Consider the following 18,998-nt stretch of genomic DNA (forward strand, 5'->3'; position numbering starts at 1 on the left):
CCCAATAACAAGTCACCTCCTTCTGGAAGCCTTCCCTGATACACTCCCAGGAGAAGGCAGTAATGAGAACAATCAGACAAACACAAGTTCAAATTCCAACTCTGCCACCTATGACCTGGGTTACCTAGAATCAGTCAGTTAACTTCTCTGTCTCAGGATTCCTAACATGCAGGCAAAAACTGTACTGCTGCTCAGCTATCCCGGAGGCCAGCTCCACCTCTGAGCATCCAGAGTCCTCTGGAATAACACTAATAATAACACTAATTAGTTTTAATAAAAAAAATCGAATGTTTCTATCTTAGTGGTTAAGAGCATAGGCCCTGGAGCCAAACTTCCGCAGCTGAAGACGCAGCTGTGTGACCTTAGGCAGGTTACTTTACCTCTCTGTGCCTCCATATCCTGATCTATGGATGGGGAATGATAATGGCCTTTACTGAAGAGGCTCTTTGGGAAGTTTAAATGAGCTGATATGTGTAAAGTGCGTTGAACACAGAGCATAGTATGTAGTTCTTCCTCTGAGCTCACAGAACTGTTACCGCCCAATTGTATTCGTATTAGAATTAGTATCGCTATTATTAGTATTATATTCAATAAGACACTTGAAGGTCCAGTCATACCTTTTCCTGCTCTTTCTTTGCAGCCCCAGTAACTGAGATAGGAACTAGGAGAGCCCCGTTTGGCAAATGAAGGGCCCCTGTGGTCCGCCCCTCTGGTCCTGAGCTGCAGCAGGGAATGGGCCTGGGGCACGCCTCCAGGCCTGCAGCGCCCCTGCCGCTCTTACCTCACAGCCTTTGGCCATGGCGAAGCCCCCTCCCAGGAGGAGAATGATGTTCCAGGGCACCGTGTCCTGGGCCTTCTTCCACGTCAGCAATGGCTCTGTCTCTGTGTTGGGAGCTGGGCAGAGAGAGCACTTTTCAGCCTGAGGAGGGGACACCAGTCCCTGCTGGGCAGAGAAGGACCCCACACACATTCGGACACTCAGCCTGGGGAGGGGACACCTGGCCTGCAGCCCCATCTTTGTGGGGGAGGTTGCTGGGGGGACCTCCAGGGAGTCACAGTCTGGCTTTAGCATCTGCTTTTGGAGCTTTAGGGGAAGAAACAAACCCACAAGTCTGCTCTATTTAGAATAATTTTCATGGCTCCCGCAGCTGAGAATTTCTGGAAGCAGGCACTGTGCAGGCAGAACATCTTCTAAACCTCACAGCAGCCCTCTGGGTAAGTGCTACTGCCATCCTCATTTACAAGAGAAAAGGCTCTCTTTGTAACTAATGTGCGCAAAGAGGGGGAAAGAGAGGAAGGAAATTCAGGAGAATAGAGACACGGGGTATTTTTGGCTTATTGAATTATGGGAAGGTTTTTATTTCCTTAACAGTTTTATTTCCAATTAAGAGAGTTGTGCCTGCCCTGGTTAGCATGGGGGCCTAATGGACATTATCTGCAAAGGGTTAGAGGCTTGGCCAGTCCTAGCACTTCTGGGCTGCCACTGCTGTGCGTGGGGACATCAAAGACCACTCAGGCCTGGCAGGCAGGGCAGAGGCCCTAAGATGCACTCAGAGGTGGGTAAGGGGACCACATTGGGCTGGTGGGTGAGACTCTGTTGTTCCTGCCTTGGAAGCTTAGGCCTGCAGACCCTCCTCGGCACCAGCTTCCTGCATGCCCTTGACACCCGACCTTGCCTTTCTACCCCCCATTTTCTGGTGGCATATTATTAGCAGCCGCAGGGTCCTGTGACCATCTGCGAGGCACTGATGGAGCTGGCAGGGCCATTTTTGTTCAGTTCCAGCAGACTCCTAGCAGCTAGAGTGCTGCCCCGCCCTGGGCACCCCGATAAACACTTGTCAAATAATGTATGTGGCACGTTTGGCCCAATGCTAAATACACACTCCTGAAATGGGACATTTCATTGCGGGCAGCCATGGGGACAGGTGTGGCCCAGTCCGTGGCGGTTCCCCACCTCTCAGGACACTTCCTGGTCATGCAACCACTGACATTTGGTGTCTCCAAATTTTTATAGTGTTGTCTAAAGCAGAAATTTATCACCAGAAAATAACATCAATAAAAGCCACTTAATAAAATCCTTCCACCAGCTGGCATGCAGCCTGAGGGTGTAGACACTCAGTTCAGATGTCGGCCTTGTCAGGGGGTTCTAGGACCAAAGGAAATATACAGTATGGAAGCATGGTGGCCTGAGATAAGCAGGCGGGGGTATTAGTAATGGCCTTTTGCTCAGTTCCTGGTATGCAACGTAGTTCCTGGGAGGAATCTTGTCAGCTGTTAACCATGAAGCAATATGGACCTGGGGGGAAAGGGGTGGTCCCATGACTTCTGACCCTTTCCTCACTCCTTGGCATACGACTCACCTCTTGGTTTGTAGCCACGTCATATCTGACCACATAGAGCTGCCAATGCAAACCCACCCGGAACCTTGTAGAAACTGAAAGTGTACATAAGCCCCTGACTTCCTACAAACAGGGCTCAGCCTTTGGATGCGAATCTGCTGAGTCAGCACCAGTGCAATTAAACCTGCTTCTTGTTAGCCCTGGTGTCCAAGTCTCCTTTGTGCCATGTAACATTTCGGCCCAAACTGGAAGAGACTGCTGCAGATGTCGGCAGGCCCAGCCCTCTGCCTTTAGCTGACAAAATATTATTTCATTAGCGAGGCAGCCAAGGTCTCAGAAAGACAGAAGAGCGGGACAGGGCGTGGCAAGGCCCTGAACTTGACTTCAAGATAATGCAGATTAAATGGTGAAATAGCAAGTGCTTCTAAGACTGTGGCAATGCAGTCAGCACCAATTAACCTCAGTTGCCACTGTCTTTTTTTTTTCCCATCTACCTCTGTCCTTGCCAGGCTGATGAGCCTTGCCTCTAAGAATGTGAATTTCTCACTTTCTTCCTCCATTTTACGGCCGCAGACTGTCTAGACAGTGGCTGACAGCACAGGCTGTGAAGTTGAACTGGATCTGTCCTATCTCTGTCGCTTTGCTGTGTGACTTATGCTAGTGACTCTGCCTCTCTGAGCTTCAGTGTCTCATCTGCACAAGGGAGCAATACAACCTCCTCAGACCTGCTGAGGAGACAAAGTGGACCCATGTGTACAAAGAGCACGTCCTCAGTCATTAACTAAACAAATACAAATGGAGGACTTACAACGTATCAAGCCCTCTTCTAGACACCGGGCCTTCAGAAGTGGCCAAACGAGAGGAAATGCCTCCCGTAGGGGAACTTAGATGGAGTGAGAAGGCAGGCGATAAGCCAGCAAACAGATATTGTCAGGAAATAGTACATGCTGTGAAGAGAAAGAAAATAGAATAGAGAATGACAAAGGAGTGGTGCTTTTATAGATGGTGTAGTCTGGGGAGACTTCTCTGGGGAGGTGACAGTTGGGCAGAGTTTGAACAGAGTGATGGAGTGAGCCAGGCAGGCAGAGATCTGGAAAAAGGGCAGAGAGGAAATGGAAGTCATCACCATTGTCCCCATCACGGTCAGCCACCAGCATGTTCCCTGCACATGGTAGGCACAGCATCAATACTTGCTGAGTGACCACCAAGCAAGAGAAATGCAGACCCACAGGATAATGGAGGACAGTGGGCGTGACAAGCAATTCAAGGTTGCCCAGCTGCTTGGGTTCTGCCTCTGGTCTCTTAACTACATGACCTTGATGAGGTGACTTTCTTCCATGGAAACTGTGATCATTCTCCAAGGTTCTGTGTCAGTTCCGAGTGCTGGGTACCAGGAGGCAGCATGTCGGCCTGCACGGCCCACTGGTGGCCAGAGGAGAGGCTGTGCTCCAGAGCCCCTCTCCCAGGCACCAGGCCACCCTGGGAAGTCCAGCTCATAGATCCCTCAGCCGGGGTCACAGATTCTGTCTATTGCACGGGCCTCACCCAACAACAGAGGCGTTCAAAAACCCCAGCTGTTGGCCCACACCGAGTATATTTCTCAACTCAAATCAGTTGCCAATATTTAAAATCAGGGAGGTTTCATAAAATTCCAGATTTTTTGCTTCTCTTGAAAAACCAGCAAATCCAGCAAAACACGCCCTGCTTTCCTGTATGGCAACACCCCCGGGGAACTCAGTAACAGCTGCTCCTTGATGGGCAGTGACTGGCCAGTTTGCCACAGACCCCGCCATGTCCTGCCACTTAGTCTCATCCTCTGCCAATTCCCTTCTAGTACAGAAACTGGCGCCTGTTTCAAAAGTGTGACAGGGAAGATGGACAGGGAGCGCCATGTTTCGTGACGTACGTTCTTCTGCCTGCTGAGCACGCAACGTTGCCCTCGGCAGGCAGGCGAGCTTCCAGCCCTGGTCTACAGAACTGCCGCAGCCGGGCTCAAGCAGCGTGTCAGAGGAAGCAGGTGGATGACTGGCCAGGGCAGGCTCCAGGCTGGCCGGAAATCTCAGGCTACAAGGGGGCCTGCTGGGTGCATATCTGCCAGACCAGGCAGATGTTTTCTCTCAGAAGTGTCCGTGGGAAGTAGAGAGATGATCGGGTGAAGAAAAGAGACAGTAATGGTGAGACAAGTGACACACAAAGAGGCCATAAGGCACGGGAGAGCGTGAGTGGGCTGAGGTTCCGTGAGGGAGCAGAGACTCTGAGGAGGTGGATGCCAAGAGGAAGCAGGACGTAGGAGGAAATGATACAAGGAGGAAGCAGAAACTGTGAGCCACAGAAATTAGGAGGAAATAGACACTGAGGAAGCAGAAACCGTAAGGAATTGAAGGCGAGGAGGAGGCAGACTCACAGGGAGCAGCAGACACCATGGAGGGATAAACACTTTAAGGGAGTGGGGCTCTGAGGAAGTGTGTGGGACTTGAAGCTACGAGGGACAGAAGCTGAGGAGACAGGAAGCAGCAGAAGCTGTGGGAGCAGATGTGAGGGTGGGCGTGAGGTGGGGAAAGGTGCTGTAAGGGAATAGAAGGTATGAAAGAAAGGGCAGGAACTATGATGAAGGAGACACTATAAAGACCCCAAAGCTAAGAAGCAGCGGAAACCAAGAAGAGACCAAGAAATAATACCTGGAGTGGGTAGAAGGGAAGCTGGTGGGAAGTATGGGAAGCAGAGGTGGGGAGAATGAGGTTTAACCGCAGAGTGCAAAGCCCTCAGGCCAGGCCCCCACAGGCCCTGAGCCAGCCTCCTCAAGGCAGCTACTGCAGTGGTTCTGGGTGCTTGTGAGGTGGTCTCCTTGCTGACCTGACAGGGCCTCCCTGCACCCCGCCCTCCATTCCCCTGACCATGGAAATAGTCATGTAATACTCCATTTTCCACAGTGAAAGACGGACTAAGGCCCCTAGTTCTTACTTCTGCCCAGGGTTCATCCGCCCTCCACGTGGTGATACGCCACCCCAGCCTGTCACAGGTGACAGGATCAGCTGACAGACACCTGCTGGAAATCAGGGCGGTCCCCCACTGGTGATATTTGGTTTGGAGGATTTGGCAAATGGACTTGGAGCCTTTGGTCCCCACACGTCCTGTTCTTTCTAGGCCTGGCCCCGTAGGCCACTGAGTTACAACTCTTACGTTGGGCCCTGGGGTAGAAAGTTTTCTACCAGAAATAAGTATTTTGGGCTTTGTGGGCCAAGAGGCAAGGTTAAGGCTATGGTGTAGACACTTGTATAACCTATGAAAAGAAATGCCCACAAAGTTCTTATTGAAAAAATTTGAAGACTTTATTTATGGACACTGAAATTTGAAGTTCATGGGTCACGTCATGAAATATTTTTCTTTTGAGTCTTCGCAACCATTTAAATGTGCGAACACTATTCTCAGCTCATGGGCTGTGTAGATGGCCACATGGGCTTGGCCAGCTGGGCTTGGCTGCCCATTATGGTTGCTGGTCCTGCCCCGGAGCAGCCTGAGCGCCCAGAGAAGGTGAAGGCTCAGGGGAAGGGGACGAAGCAGAACCGTGTGGCTAGTACAGTGGGGTGGTCAGGCCCCTGGCGTGGGCCCTCCTCCTGACCACAGTCTTCAGGGAACCCCCCCGTTGCGACCCCAGCCCTGACCATCTTACCTTTAAAGTCAAACCACCACTTGAAGGAGGGCCTTTGAGACGGGAAGAAGAACAAAATGGTGACAATGGCCACGCCGGTGACAGCATCAGAAAGAAACCTACAATGACAAGGCCCCACAGCACGTGACCCCAGACATCTCAGCAGCTCAGGGTTTGGCAGGTTTACCAGGGAGGATCTGTGAGAGGGAATCAGGCCTGCTGTCAAGGGGGCATTACGGCAGGCAGGGGGTCCTTCCTGCACCACATTCAGCATGGACGCCACCATCCACCAGGCAAAACCCTTCTCCATGCTCCCTGGGGTGTTTAGATGCTGCTTGAGCCAGACAAATGCTTATCCTCCCAACTGAAAGATCCTAGGGAGAAGGAAGAATCTGAGAACCCCAAAAGAATGCCCATGAATCCCTGTAACCAGGGCTCCCGTTAGAGTCCTATGTGCATCTGTTCAGCTTCTGCCTTTCTCCTGGGATGGGCGGCTGGCCATTTACACCACAGAGCCAGATGGAGCCAGCCTTACTGCCCCTCCAGTCCTAAAGCCCACCTTTCAAGGAGCTACAGCATGTCTTGGAGAGATGTTGAGCTCACAGAAATTTCAGAAACAGCCCTCAAGGGCAGGCACCTGCTATTTCAGGAATCTGAGACCCAGAGAGCAGAAGCAACTTCCTCAAGACCAGACCAGGTCTGTGGAGACCGGCATATTCAAGAGCCAGATTTCTGGCTCCCAGTTCAGTGGAGCCCAGAGCCTATGGCTAACCAAAGCCCTTTCAGCCCACATATTTGGGAAGAAGAGAATCTGAATGGCCAAGAACTAGAAAAGACGGTCAATATCCCTCATAACTGGAGAAAGAGAAGTGGATACCCTCATATGGGACGATTCATCTGCACTGGGTGGCAAACATGGAAAGGGTGGGAACACCTCATGAGAGTAGAGAGAAACCCAAACCAGCAGGGAAAGACACCAGGTCAACCATCTGGAGGGCGGTCAGCAATGTGTTTCAAGACCTTCTGTGTAGAAAAGCCTGGATCCAGTTATACTTCCAGGGATTTAGCCTCAGAAAATAATTGCACTCTTGCACACAGATTATGTACAGGGATGTTTATTCTCAACAAGAGTTAAGAAAAGGAAGATTTTAAAATATATTGCGCATAGCAAGGTATATATGTGTATATATATACACACTAGTATATATTTTGAAATATGCTACATTTGTTTAAAAAAAAACAATACATCAATCTTTATGTGTTGACATGAAAATGCAACCAAGATACTTTGCAATTTTTTTTTTAAAAAAAGTTGGTTTTTCTTATTTGCAGGATTGGACACAACCCACAAAGGAACTGGCTAAGATGCTCCCGTCTATAGAACATTATGCAGTGTGTGAAAAGGATGAAGCAGGCCAGAAAGAGCAAATTGTCTAGGTTGTATTATTGTATTTTGCAATTTGGGGTTCTAGGTATATGTGCATGTTTAAGCTGCGTGTGTGAGCACATTTCTGGAATATTATTTGCCAAACTGCTCATTGTAGTCATGTCAGAGGAGGGGACAGAAAGCAGGTAAAGAGCAAACAGCTTTTACTTTTCCAAGTTGGCATTTGAATTTATTATAGTGAGGATGCATCACCACTTTCATAATTAAAGAAAAAAGCAGATTACAAATAATATGTTTAATGCAATCACATATCTGTTTGAAAAATCTTTCATTTAGATTGGTTTGTGTTTAGCTAGTTGGCATGTGTTTTTTAACTTAATTTTACTGATGAAGTTTAATTAAGTATAATTAACGTGCAATAAAATGCACCTGTTTTAAGTCTATTGTTCCCTGCGTTTGACTAACGTTCAGTCCTGTAGGCAGCCACCAAAATGTACGACAGCTCTCAGCAGGCATTTTTCAAATCAGAAAAGATGTATATCAGAACTAGAGCCTGAGATGCTAGGCAGTTCTTACTCTCTTTGTATTGTTGCAATGTTTAGAACACCCATTTTTCACTGGAAAAAATAGAGCACCTACATTTTTGAAAAATAAAAAATATTTTTTGCCTCCGTGAACTGATATTGTTTCTTTCTCATACCGTCCCTTGTGAGATCAAAACTTCTCTCACCCATTTCCCTAGGGGTGCGGGGTCTGAGGGTGCAGGGGTGAAGTGTGCAGAGCTGTTCTCTAAACCCAGAGCCACAGACGGCCGGTGGACACTTGCATCTGCCAAGACTGAGCGGAGATGTGGTTGAAGGGTGAAATACACACCGCATTTTGAAGATTCAGAATGGGGAAAGAAGGTAGAAGATCGCAATAATAGTTTAGTATGTGATTCCCTATTGCAATAATACGCTGTGTTAAATATATTTTTAAAATTAATTTCATTTGTATCTTTTGACTTTTTAAATGTGATTAGTAGAAAGTTTAAATTACAGGGCCTCCCTGGTGGTGCAAGGGTTAGGCACAGCACTGTGAAGCTGTCTGCAGCCTCTGCAGTGCAAGTTTGATCCCCGGCCGGCCAGGGAGATACCCACATGGCACAGCAGACCTCTCCTGTCGCGCCCGCTGCTCCCCTCAGCAGTGTATTTCAGTCAGTCTGCCTGTTCTGCTCCCCACTCTGTCTCTGGTGAATCCTCTCACCTCCCACACCTCTGGCCTGTACCCCAGCTCTTGTATGCATAAGTAAATAAATCTTTTTTTAAAAAAGAAGAAAGTTTAAAATTACAGATGTGGCTCATGTTATCTCTCTGCGGGATGGTGCCTGCCACGGTTGCCCCCTCACCCTTCCTGAGGCACCCCTTCTCTTGCACTTTGCTAGTCCATTGCTCCAGGCTTTCCCAATGATGGTTTCTTCTCTATTTTTCCTCCACCAAGCTCCTAAGTACTGGGATGCTTAGAGCCTTCTTATGGGTGGACCCACTGATTTTTAGGGATTTAAATTCCAAATTTACATGATTTCCAGATTGATCTTTGCAACCTGATACCTCCTCTGCATAACCCACTATACCTGAAGGATCCACTCCCTTCAATTCTTCAGATGTGCCAAGGAGGTTCCTACCCAGGCTTTCAGCAGACATTCCCAGGAGTCTCCAGCTTTTACCTCTCCTCTTCCTAGCCTTGGTTCTTTCCTGAACGATCCCAAATCTACCCCTCACTCCATTCTTCAATAAGGCGCTCTCACTCCTTATTTCATTGCACTCATTACAAGCCGCAGTAATTTGGTTGTCTAACCACTTGTGTGTGTCTGTGCCCCAGCATCTAGCATCACGCTTAGCACATCACAGGCTCTCAGTGTCGATGGATGGACCAAGTGAATGGATGATTGGCTCTGGGTCGCACAGCGTGGGAGTGGCAGAGCTGGAATCAAACGCAGTTTTGTCCAAAGCCAAAGCTCCGGACACATGAGGAACCAAATATTTTATCATCCAAGCCTAAATTATATTGAGAGTAGAAGCAGCAGCTGTTACTAATTACTTGGGACAAGAGTTGTAAACCCTCCCAAGTCTCCCCAGCTGGCTGGCTCCCCGGTGCTAGCTGGACCCCCAGCACCTGCCCCACTGGCCTCTGTCCCCCGGATCCCCAGAGTCTCACCCAGGGGTGAAGAAGCTGGCCCAGCCAGGGATGAACTTCGGGTCCCGGGAGAAGAGGAGGATGGCGAACATGCAGAAAAGGATGAAAACGGCCTGCTCAGCAAACCTGTGGCACAAATATGGGGGTGACCATGGGCATGGGAAGTCCCTGCAGGTGCCCACTGGGTGTCACTGGGACAGGCCCTTCCTCTGAGAAGCTGGGGAAAGTAATCATACCCCAGAGAGCCTCCAGAAGGAGGGAAGGCGTGACCCGCGGTGTAAGCGGCTCCTTCCACATGCCCCTCGCCCCAGGATGCTTTCTGAGCAAAAGGCACCCCTTCCCCCATATATCATTCTTAGCTGCAAGGGTCCTAAGGAGAATCAAGAGAGAAAGAACGGTGAAATAGAGTCAGACAAGCAAAAAGAAAGTAAACAGCTGTATAGAAACAAGTGGACAAGGAGAGAAACAGTTAAATAGATACAGAGATGGAAAGACCCTGATGGGGGAGACAGAAGGGTAGACAGAGAGGATCCCTGATGTTGTGCACTGATCCTCCTGAGGTGCCCACGGCAGTATCAGGCATCCAATGAGGCAACCAGTGAGGAGGAAGGGGTGCATCAGGGGACGAGGAGGGGCTTTCTGGACCCCAGCACCAGAACAAGAAGCTGACCATGTAAGCCACCTCCTTACCTAACCCCCATCTCTGGGCTCTAACGCCATTGGTCCTGAAGTGGGAATCAGTCCCCAGGACCGCAGGAGTCAGGCCAGGGTAGTTCTCCTGAGAATCGAATGCCTTGATCTCCCCACCCTGAGGACCCCCATATCACGCACTTGATGGGCCCCAGATTCTGGAATTCCTCTCGAATCACTGCTCGAGCCCTATTTTCTGCATCAGTTCTGATCTCAGACTTCTTCCTCCAGCCCCTGGAATAGAAAGTGCGGAGGTTAGAAGTGCCTGCGTCAGGTACACGACTGCCTTCTCCCCACCCCTGTCAGCTGGCCAGGCCACACATCTCTGTTCTGTAGACTGCAGCGGCCTGATGACCCCATTCTAAAATCTGCTCTCCCCACCTACTGACTGGATGGACTTCTAAATATGTAAATGTGATCATAAGACTCACAGGTTTAAAATCCTTTAGGTCTCAAGCAGACAAATTAATGGAACAATATAGCAAATCCAGAAATACACCCAAAACACAAATGAGATTTAGTCCATGGTAAAGTTGTGGGAAAAATGGATTACCCAGTTCGTGGTGTTGAACACAGAGGTCAGAGGAATAGGCTTGAGAGTCCAGAAATAAACCCAGACTTTGATGATCAGTGGATTGTGACAAGGGGACCAGAACCATTCAGTAGGGAAAGAAGAGTCAACAAATCGTGCCAGGACAATGGGACAGTCACATGCAAAATAATGAACGTGGGCGCCTACTTCCTACAGTGTATAAAATTGAGCTCCAATGCACCAAAGATTTGAATATAAGAGATAAGAAAACATAGGGGAAATTTTTCATGACCTTGAGTTAGGCAACTCTTTGTTAGATATGCTACCAAAAGCACATACAACTAAAGATAAATTGGACTTCATCAAAATTAAAGACTTTTGTATGTTGACAGTGTTGAGACAGCTGGGTGGCCATTTGGAACCAAAAAATGAAGCTGGATCCAAACTTCATCCTGTACCCTAAGGATAAATTTCAAGCATAGCAAAGATTTAATTGTAAAAAAACATAAAAATACTGGGAGAAAACATGAGATCTTAAAAATATAGCTCCTGTAATAGAAAATTTTTTCTAACTGTAACTGAAAATTCAGAAGCCATATGGGGACAGATTGACAAGTTCATCTACATAAAATATTTCTGAGCATTTCTGCCTAGTGGAAAGCACTGTGGGCAAAGTAAAACATGAATCATGAAAAAATATCTGAAACTCACATTGAGAAGAAGCACTAATCTTTCAGTATCTAAAGAATATTAGAAATCAAAAAGACCAACAATCCATTTGAAAAAATATGCAAAGGACACAAACACAGTTAAACAACTTGCAAGAAAGGAAATACCAGCAACCCCCAAGAATATACGAAAACTTTTCATTTTACTCCTCAATATGAAATGTTGCTCAAAAATCGTTCTTAATAAAATACAATTTTTTTTCTCTTATTAGAGTAGCAAAAATCACTTCACTATCTGGAAACAGACATTCTCGTAGCCTGTAAATGGGAGAGTAAATTAGTAAAATTCCCAAGGGGGACAATTTGACATATCTATTAAAATTAAAATGTGTTTATTCTCTGACACGGTAGTTGCACCTATGGAAATTTATCCTACAAAATTACCTTTTTATAGTTTATCCTACAAAAATACCTGTTTCCGTGTCAGATTTCTGGAAAACATGTTTGTATCTGCACTGGTTTGCATTTGCATAAGGAGATGCTGGTAGATTACCCAAGATAGATAAAAGTGGGTCCCCATTTGGGACATGGAATGAACAGGCAAATGCAGGCATGGGTGAAAAAGGAGAATTCCTATTGTAGGTCTCTGTATTTTTTTTTTAAGGCAAAATACATTTATTGGGATTAAAGTGTTTTAATTTTTTTAACCATGATATATATCACTTCTCCAAATTAAATAAACAAATGAACATTCAGAAAAAAAAAAAAAAAACACCTCACAGGGGCTTCCCCTGGTGGCGCAGCGGTTGAGCGCTGGGCTGCGAAGCTGCCTGTAGCCTCTGCAGCACTGGTTTGATCCCCGGTCACCGGTGAGGGTCCCACATGGTGTGACAGACCTCTCCTGCCGCGCCCGCTGCTCCCCTCAACAGTGTATTTCATCGTCTGCCTGTTCTGCTCCCCACTCTGGCTCTGGTGAATTCTCTCACCCTCCCGCACTTCTGACTGTGCCCAGTGCTTGTATAAATAAATAAATAAAATCTTAAAAAAAAAAAAAAAAAAAAAAAACCTCACAATGACTATTATGTAAAGATCAAACTCCCTTAAACACTCGGTGACCTAGCTCAGATTTCTCAATCTTGGAACTTCTGACATATTGGGGCGGGATCATTCTTTATTGGGAGGTGGGATAATTCTTGGCATAGGGGCTGTCCTGTGCTTTATAGAACAGTTAGTGGAATCCCTGCCCTCTCCTCACTAAATGCCAGTAGTCCTTCCTCAGTGGTGACAACCCAAGTGTCTCAGACATTTGCCCTGTCCCCACATAGGGGCAAAACTCAGGCCCAGCTGGAAATTCCTGTCTCATTCCCTGGCCTGACCTCCTACTATTCTCCCTCAAACCTGAACTCAGTCATCTTACCTTTCTTCCAGTTCCAGAACATCCAGAAAGACCTCAGGCCCTTCGCACTTGCTGCTCCATCTCCCCAGAATTGCTCTTCCTCCCTCCCACCTCCCCCTGCCCTGCCGTAGCATTCCCTGTTTTGCAAGCAAGCACAGGGCAGGTTCACTGTGGATTTGGGCAAATGAGTAAATAGAGTCCTGGAGCCCAAGTGGAGTTAATGCCCTCTCAGGGAACCAGGTACACAGGCACACCAGGCAGGGAGTCTGGCACACCAGGGGCAGGCACGGCTCCCGGCTAAGAATGTTTCTCTGGCTTTCCCTCTGGTGTTCTTATCTAGTGTTCTCGCCTCAGAGCAGCCCTCCCTCGGCCGCGGTCCCATCTCTGAGTGACACTGCCCTCTATCCCCACCTCTTGGCACAGGAACCTGCACTTATACATGGACACTCCCGTGCTCCCCGGGCCCAGGTGTCCACAATCACAGGGCTGCCGGCCATGCCCCTCAGGCCCCACATCCACATGAGCAGCAGGAGGGCGGAAAAAAGCCTGATTTTTACTTCATTTTCCTTATGCCCCCCTTTACTGAATTAGTCTACTCATTCTTCATATCCCAGTTCAAAAGTCACTTCCCCAGGGAAGCTCTCCTGACCTTCCAGTTTACACATTCTTCCTCTTTTAGCTTCAACTTCAGCTGTAGCTCATTTTTCTTAGCCCCGACCAGTAAACCAAGTGAGAGTCCCGGGAGATGGCAGAGCTGCTCAGGATCACAGGGAATCACGACCTGAACTCTGATCCATCTGAGTCCAAAGTCTGGGTTTGCGTCCCTGGGCCAAGCTGGGCCTGGTAGCCGAGTTGCTGCTGTGAGGACATTCATGGGGTGTTGAATACCCCAAGGAACAACAGGACCAGAGCCTTTCTAGTCACAAGGTGTTTTCACATCTCTTCGATCCAGAGTTGTTTCTACTGGTCCCATCCCACAGACGAGCAAACTGAGGCTCAGGGAGATGAGGAGACTGAGTCAGGGAATGACCGCATGACAAGCCGGCTACCCCGCCTCAGCTGCAGCCCTAGTTCAGCATTTCCTGAACTCCAGGCATTCATAACCTACCTTCTCAAACGTCCCTAGACCCATAGGCCACACAGCTCATAGATGCTCAATATTTTCCTCCAAATATACTCACCATTTTAATTACAAAATGTATTTAGAAAGAAAACTTCCTATCATTCCTTCAATGGAAAAATGAGAATCACTTGTCATGAATGGAAAGAAAACATAAAATAATATATGAAAGCAAAGCAGCGTTGTTCCATGCTGTGCAGACACCACTGACCGAAGCGCCAGGTTTGTGCTTTGTGCTTTTATTTAATACATAAAGTTGATCTTAGAATGTCGGAGAGTTGTTCAAGTTGCTCCCCCAAAAGGTAACTGACTGAACTAAACCAAACAAGCCCTAGAAATGGGACTGCGGAATGGAGGCTACTCGAGGGGAGCCTGGGTGGGGAGCCCAGTGGTCTATGAAAGGATGGTGGCTGCTTGTGGGCAGGTGTGACCTGGTAACACACACCCGAGGCGTGACCCTAACCCCCTGAGTCACAGACAGTGCTGTAAACCAACGTTACCTCAGCTAAAAGAAAAAGTTGATGTGGGAATATTTCTCTCACTGTGAGATTCATGTGACTTAATACCTTGTCTTCAGGCCACCCCAATTTATTTCCTGTTCCAGGCCCCTTAAAATGGGAAGGTGCTCTCCCCTCCTCCGGTACAAGGGCTCGCCTTACTGAAAGAGCAATTGCTGCTGATGGCGCAGGAGTGGAGGGCGTGGTGGAGGGGCAGGCCCACCTGATGCTCACACACTGAGGGGTCCGAGCCACTGTCTGCTCCTGAGCCTCCGGGGAGCAGGAGGCTGAGCACGGCGGCTCCCTGGTGAGATGGAAGCAGGGACCCCAATACAGTTCAGTCTTTCCCAGAGCTCAGGCTTTTCTGTGTCTCCCCGACCCCTTCCCTGCCACTCCCCAAGATAAACCCGAGGTTACCTGAGGCTGATCCCCCCATACAGGAAGGAGATCCAGAGCCAGCCCACCAGCAGGAACAGCAGCATGAGCGGGAAGGCGAAAATGAACCAGGAGCCGAAATTCACCACGTCACACTGCGGGAAGAAGCTGGAGAGAAGAGGGAGGTGAGAGCAGTCAAGTCAGCCATGGTGGGGCGGTGGGGGGGTGGCAGAGGGACCCCCCAGGAGTCAGAGTGTTCATCCCTTCTCATAAAAGACGCTTTTCTCTTCATTCAGGGGGGATCCTGGACTTCTGATCTAGTGGGATTGCACTGAGATGGTCAAAATCTCAGAGCCCTGGGGACAGACGGGTTCCTGAAAGCGTGAGGACCATGGTGAATTGGGGGCCCACCTCAGCCATGAAAGAAGCAGCTACTATTTGCTCCCATATGGTCACTACCCAGGCGTGCAGGGCCAGAGTGCCACAGCTATTTGAAACCACGTGCTGTTCAATGTCGGCAATCCATTAAATTTTTTAAATGACCATGTGTGGGTGGATCGCCACCTCTGCCCTGCTCCCCCTGTGTTCTCACAGCCCCTGAAGGCTGTCCCCAAACAGCGCTGATGTCTGTGGGTTCTTTCTCCGCCACTGTCGCCAACCTCAGCTTTGCTCAGACGTCTTCCAGACGGAAGGTGTCAACCACATTTACTTCTTACCTGTATTTTCTAAATTTTCTATAATAAACAAACACAGCTTCAGAAATAAAACAAAATAACAATATTTTTAAAAACATTAAAATATCAGCAGGTATATGACCAGTCACTGTATTTATTATAGCAAAATAACAGTGATATAATAAGTGCAAATTATCTAAACGGCTATGATGAATAAAGTATGACACCCCAAATAGGATAATTTATAACTATTAAAAAGAATGCTTTTTTGGAAAAAAAAATTAATGACAAAATAAGGCTGTAAAACGGCATAAAGAGTATAATAACAATACAATGAAATATATATGTATATATTGTAAAAAGGCTAGAAGAAAATATTAACTGTGGGACTGAAGAGATTCCACATTTTAAACTTTTTTCTGTATTTCCTGAGTGTTCTGTATGTGCCTGTATCATGGATAATCACAATAAACTAGTAAAATCTATTTGGGAAACAAGGCCGCGGGGACTCAGGGCAGTCATTTCCCTGACCCCCTGAATCGGCTGGAGAATCAGAAGCCCCCCAATTACTTGGCATGACTTTTAATCCCCTCTGGACTGTCCAAGCTTGTGCAATCAAACATTGCATGTGATTTGCATGTGATTTGCATGTGCATTCAAAATCCTACCTATCCCATCTTTTTACTTACAGCTCCTGCGCTTTCCCCCTAATCTCTTTGCGAGTTGAAACAAAGCAGTGCTCACACCAGAACGGGGAAGCCGACTCCCTATTTCAGTTGAAGGGAAGGCTGGGACCTCACAGAGGTGGCCTTCCTCGGGGTCTCCTTACCTCACCTCCTCCCACACTGCCCTTGCCTTCTGCTGTGCTCCAGTCTTGGCGGTTTCCACCCTTGGGACAGCTGTTCCCAGTCTGGAAAGCTCCTCCCTGCTGAGACCACAGAGCCCTTCACTCTGCTCAAATATCACACATCAGAGGCTGTGCATCCCTGACCAGCTTATAATCATACAATAGCACCCACCCTTGCCACGTCTACCACTTTATTCTGCTTTATTTTATTTCATAACTATTGGAAGACCATATCATATATTCATTTGCTTTTTGTTTTCATTTGTTTCTTGGGTGTCCCCCCAGCAGAATGGAGGTTCCCCCGGGGCAGGGACTTGCACCGCTGAGTCCCCAGAGCCAGCAGGAGGCACTGGATACACATGTCCTGGTTGCTGAGTGAAGAAGGGCAAGAGGAGTGAAGGAGCAGAAACTCCAGCCAGGCGGGGGACATGTGCTTTTTACCTCTTGAGCTGGCCAAGCAGGATGAGGTTGGGGGCTGTGCCCGTGAGGGTGGCGGTGCCCCCGATGCTGGCAGAGTAGGGGATGGAGATGAGGAAGCCCTTCCAGATGTTGCTGCGATATTCCTCCTCCTTCTTAGAGTCAGCTGGAAGATCCAAAGGCGCTTCCACCTCCTCGGGACAGTCTTTGCTTTAAACAAACCCAAACAGAAGCTGTTGAGAACACACTTGGAATTCCTGGTTTTGCATGCAAATACAGTTTGTGTTGGGAGGGCTAAGTGGTCTTTCTAGAAGGCAACTTGGCACAGGCATGAAGAACCTCTGAAGACGTTCAGCCCTTCAGTACAGATGTTCTACTCTAAGAATTTACCCTAAAGAAATACTCGGGTAAAAGCCCCTGGTGTTGGGCACAGAGAGTTCACCATGGCAGTCAATATAAATTAAATCAACAACTTAAATCTCCTTTAAAAAGGGATTTGCTAAAAAAGACGACCCTCTTTCTGGCTGGACCGCCAATACAGATATTTTAAAAGGATGGTTTAAACAGCTACTGATGAAGATGAAGATGTCCACTATATAAAGCAGGAAGGTAAGTCACAGCACTAGTTTTTTAATTTTAAAAATATTCACATATGTTATGACTATGAGTATGAAGAAAAATCTAGAATGGTATATACAAAGCTCTATGGTGTTTTACTCAGGGGTGGAATTATGGATTTTTTTCATTGTTATTATTTGTATTTTTCTGGTGGTTTTCCTTGAATAGCTGTAGAATTAAAAGATAATGATGCTGACATAAATTTATTGAGGTGAAACGTCTGCACTATACTCTGCTTAGCGAGCTCACATATGTGGACTTATCTATGGTTTTTATTTTACAAAGGCATGAAAGTATATAGAGAGATATCAAAAAATAATTAGAATGGTATTCACCTGTTTTAATCTATCTTTGGGCGTAATAGGCTAAGTACATTTTTCTTTTTAAAAGTTTTTTTTTTGACTTATGCAATTATAAAATATTTATAAGTGGATGAAATGAAGAATTGCTCCTGTATAACAAAACAAAACAAAAATATTTTTAAAGAATGAAAGATTCCCCAAACATCTCTGGCCTTTATGACTATAGAAGCTCCCGTCCAGAGGGCAATGCCTGATGTGACCTGGCATCTGGAAGCAGCTGGAGATCAGTGTCACGGCCAGAGGCAGAGTCAGGGGAGAGGCCCTGGTCGGAAACCGTGTCTGCACTCAGACCTGGGGAACTAACCAGACTGAGCTTACAATAAGGACGAGAGAGCAGAAAAGACCCCTCTAACATAATCTCTTTTTTGCTCAGACGGGGAAACTGAGGCCCAGATAGCAGATGGGGTTTGTATCCAAGGAACATGGAGATCCAGAGAGTGGGGACTGGGTCTTTTCCATAGACCCAGCCAGCTCTGTACCGGCAGAGTCAGCCGATCACCTCTCTCCTCTGCTAAAGCCCTCTGTTGGCTCCCTCTCATTCAAAGCGAAGTCCCATGAGGTCCCTCATGCTCTGTCCCTCCACCGGTACCCTCTCCCACAACACGCTCTCTGACCCTGCCTCCTACCATATGCTCTCCAGCCACACTGGCCTCCTGGCTGCTTTCAAGTCTCAGGACCTTTGCACCTGCTGGTCCCTCTGCTGAGAACACTCTTTGTACAGACCCCTCACCTCACACAGGTGTTTGCTCAAGCCTGACCTTCTTAGTCAGGTCTTCCCCAGCCGCCCATTTAAAAACTCCCATCCCAGCCCCAGCACCCCCTACTCAGGCCCACTTTGTGCTTTGTTCTCTTGAATAGCACTCATAAACAATGCTATGGAGTTTGTTCCTGTACTAGTTTTTTCCTCTGTGGGACACTAGCTCCCTAGGCTGCGGTTCTGTCTGTTTGTTGCTCTATCCCCTGCCACGCATGCCTCAGTGTAAACTCTATAAATATTTGTCAGATGCATGAAGCAGACCTGATCGATACTCAGCAATGCCTTGACCAAGACACTTTACAGCCTACCCTTTGATCACCATTAAATAGAGATCATGATGCCATTAATAGCAGGACCACCATCCACACATGCGGGGCCAACAACTTGCTTGAACAACATTATCTCACTTAATCTCAAAACAACCCTCTAAGGTGGGTTTCAATATCAGGTCCAGTTGGTGGGGAAACTGAGACTCAGAGAGGTTAAGTCACTCGT

The 18,998-nt window shown here is 47.6% G+C and overlaps 1 protein-coding gene across 2 annotated transcripts in view; it reads right to left on the minus strand.

Annotated features, from left to right (window-relative positions):
* The window catches only part of SLC13A3 (solute carrier family 13 member 3), a 61,581-nt gene that overhangs the window by 6,148 nt on the left and 36,435 nt on the right, over positions 1-18,998 (minus strand). For both annotated transcript variants that reach the window (XM_054698049.1, XM_037499799.1), the window contains exons 5-10: positions 16,791-16,976; positions 14,871-14,996; positions 10,382-10,474; positions 9,572-9,676; positions 6,010-6,107; positions 782-894 (exon numbers count right to left, since the gene is read on the minus strand). In XM_054698049.1, the coding sequence (XP_054554024.1) occupies positions 782-894; positions 6,010-6,107; positions 9,572-9,676; positions 10,382-10,474; positions 14,871-14,996; positions 16,791-16,976 (721 nt within the window). The remainder of the gene's footprint in view (positions 1-781; positions 895-6,009; positions 6,108-9,571; positions 9,677-10,381; positions 10,475-14,870; positions 14,997-16,790; positions 16,977-18,998) is intronic.

The sequence above is a fragment of the Talpa occidentalis genome, unplaced genomic scaffold (genome assembly GCF_014898055.3).
Source record: "Talpa occidentalis isolate TD23 unplaced genomic scaffold, MPIMG_talOcc4v2.1 talOcc4.10, whole genome shotgun sequence".
NCBI classification, from domain to species: domain Eukaryota; kingdom Metazoa; phylum Chordata; class Mammalia; order Eulipotyphla; family Talpidae; genus Talpa; species Talpa occidentalis.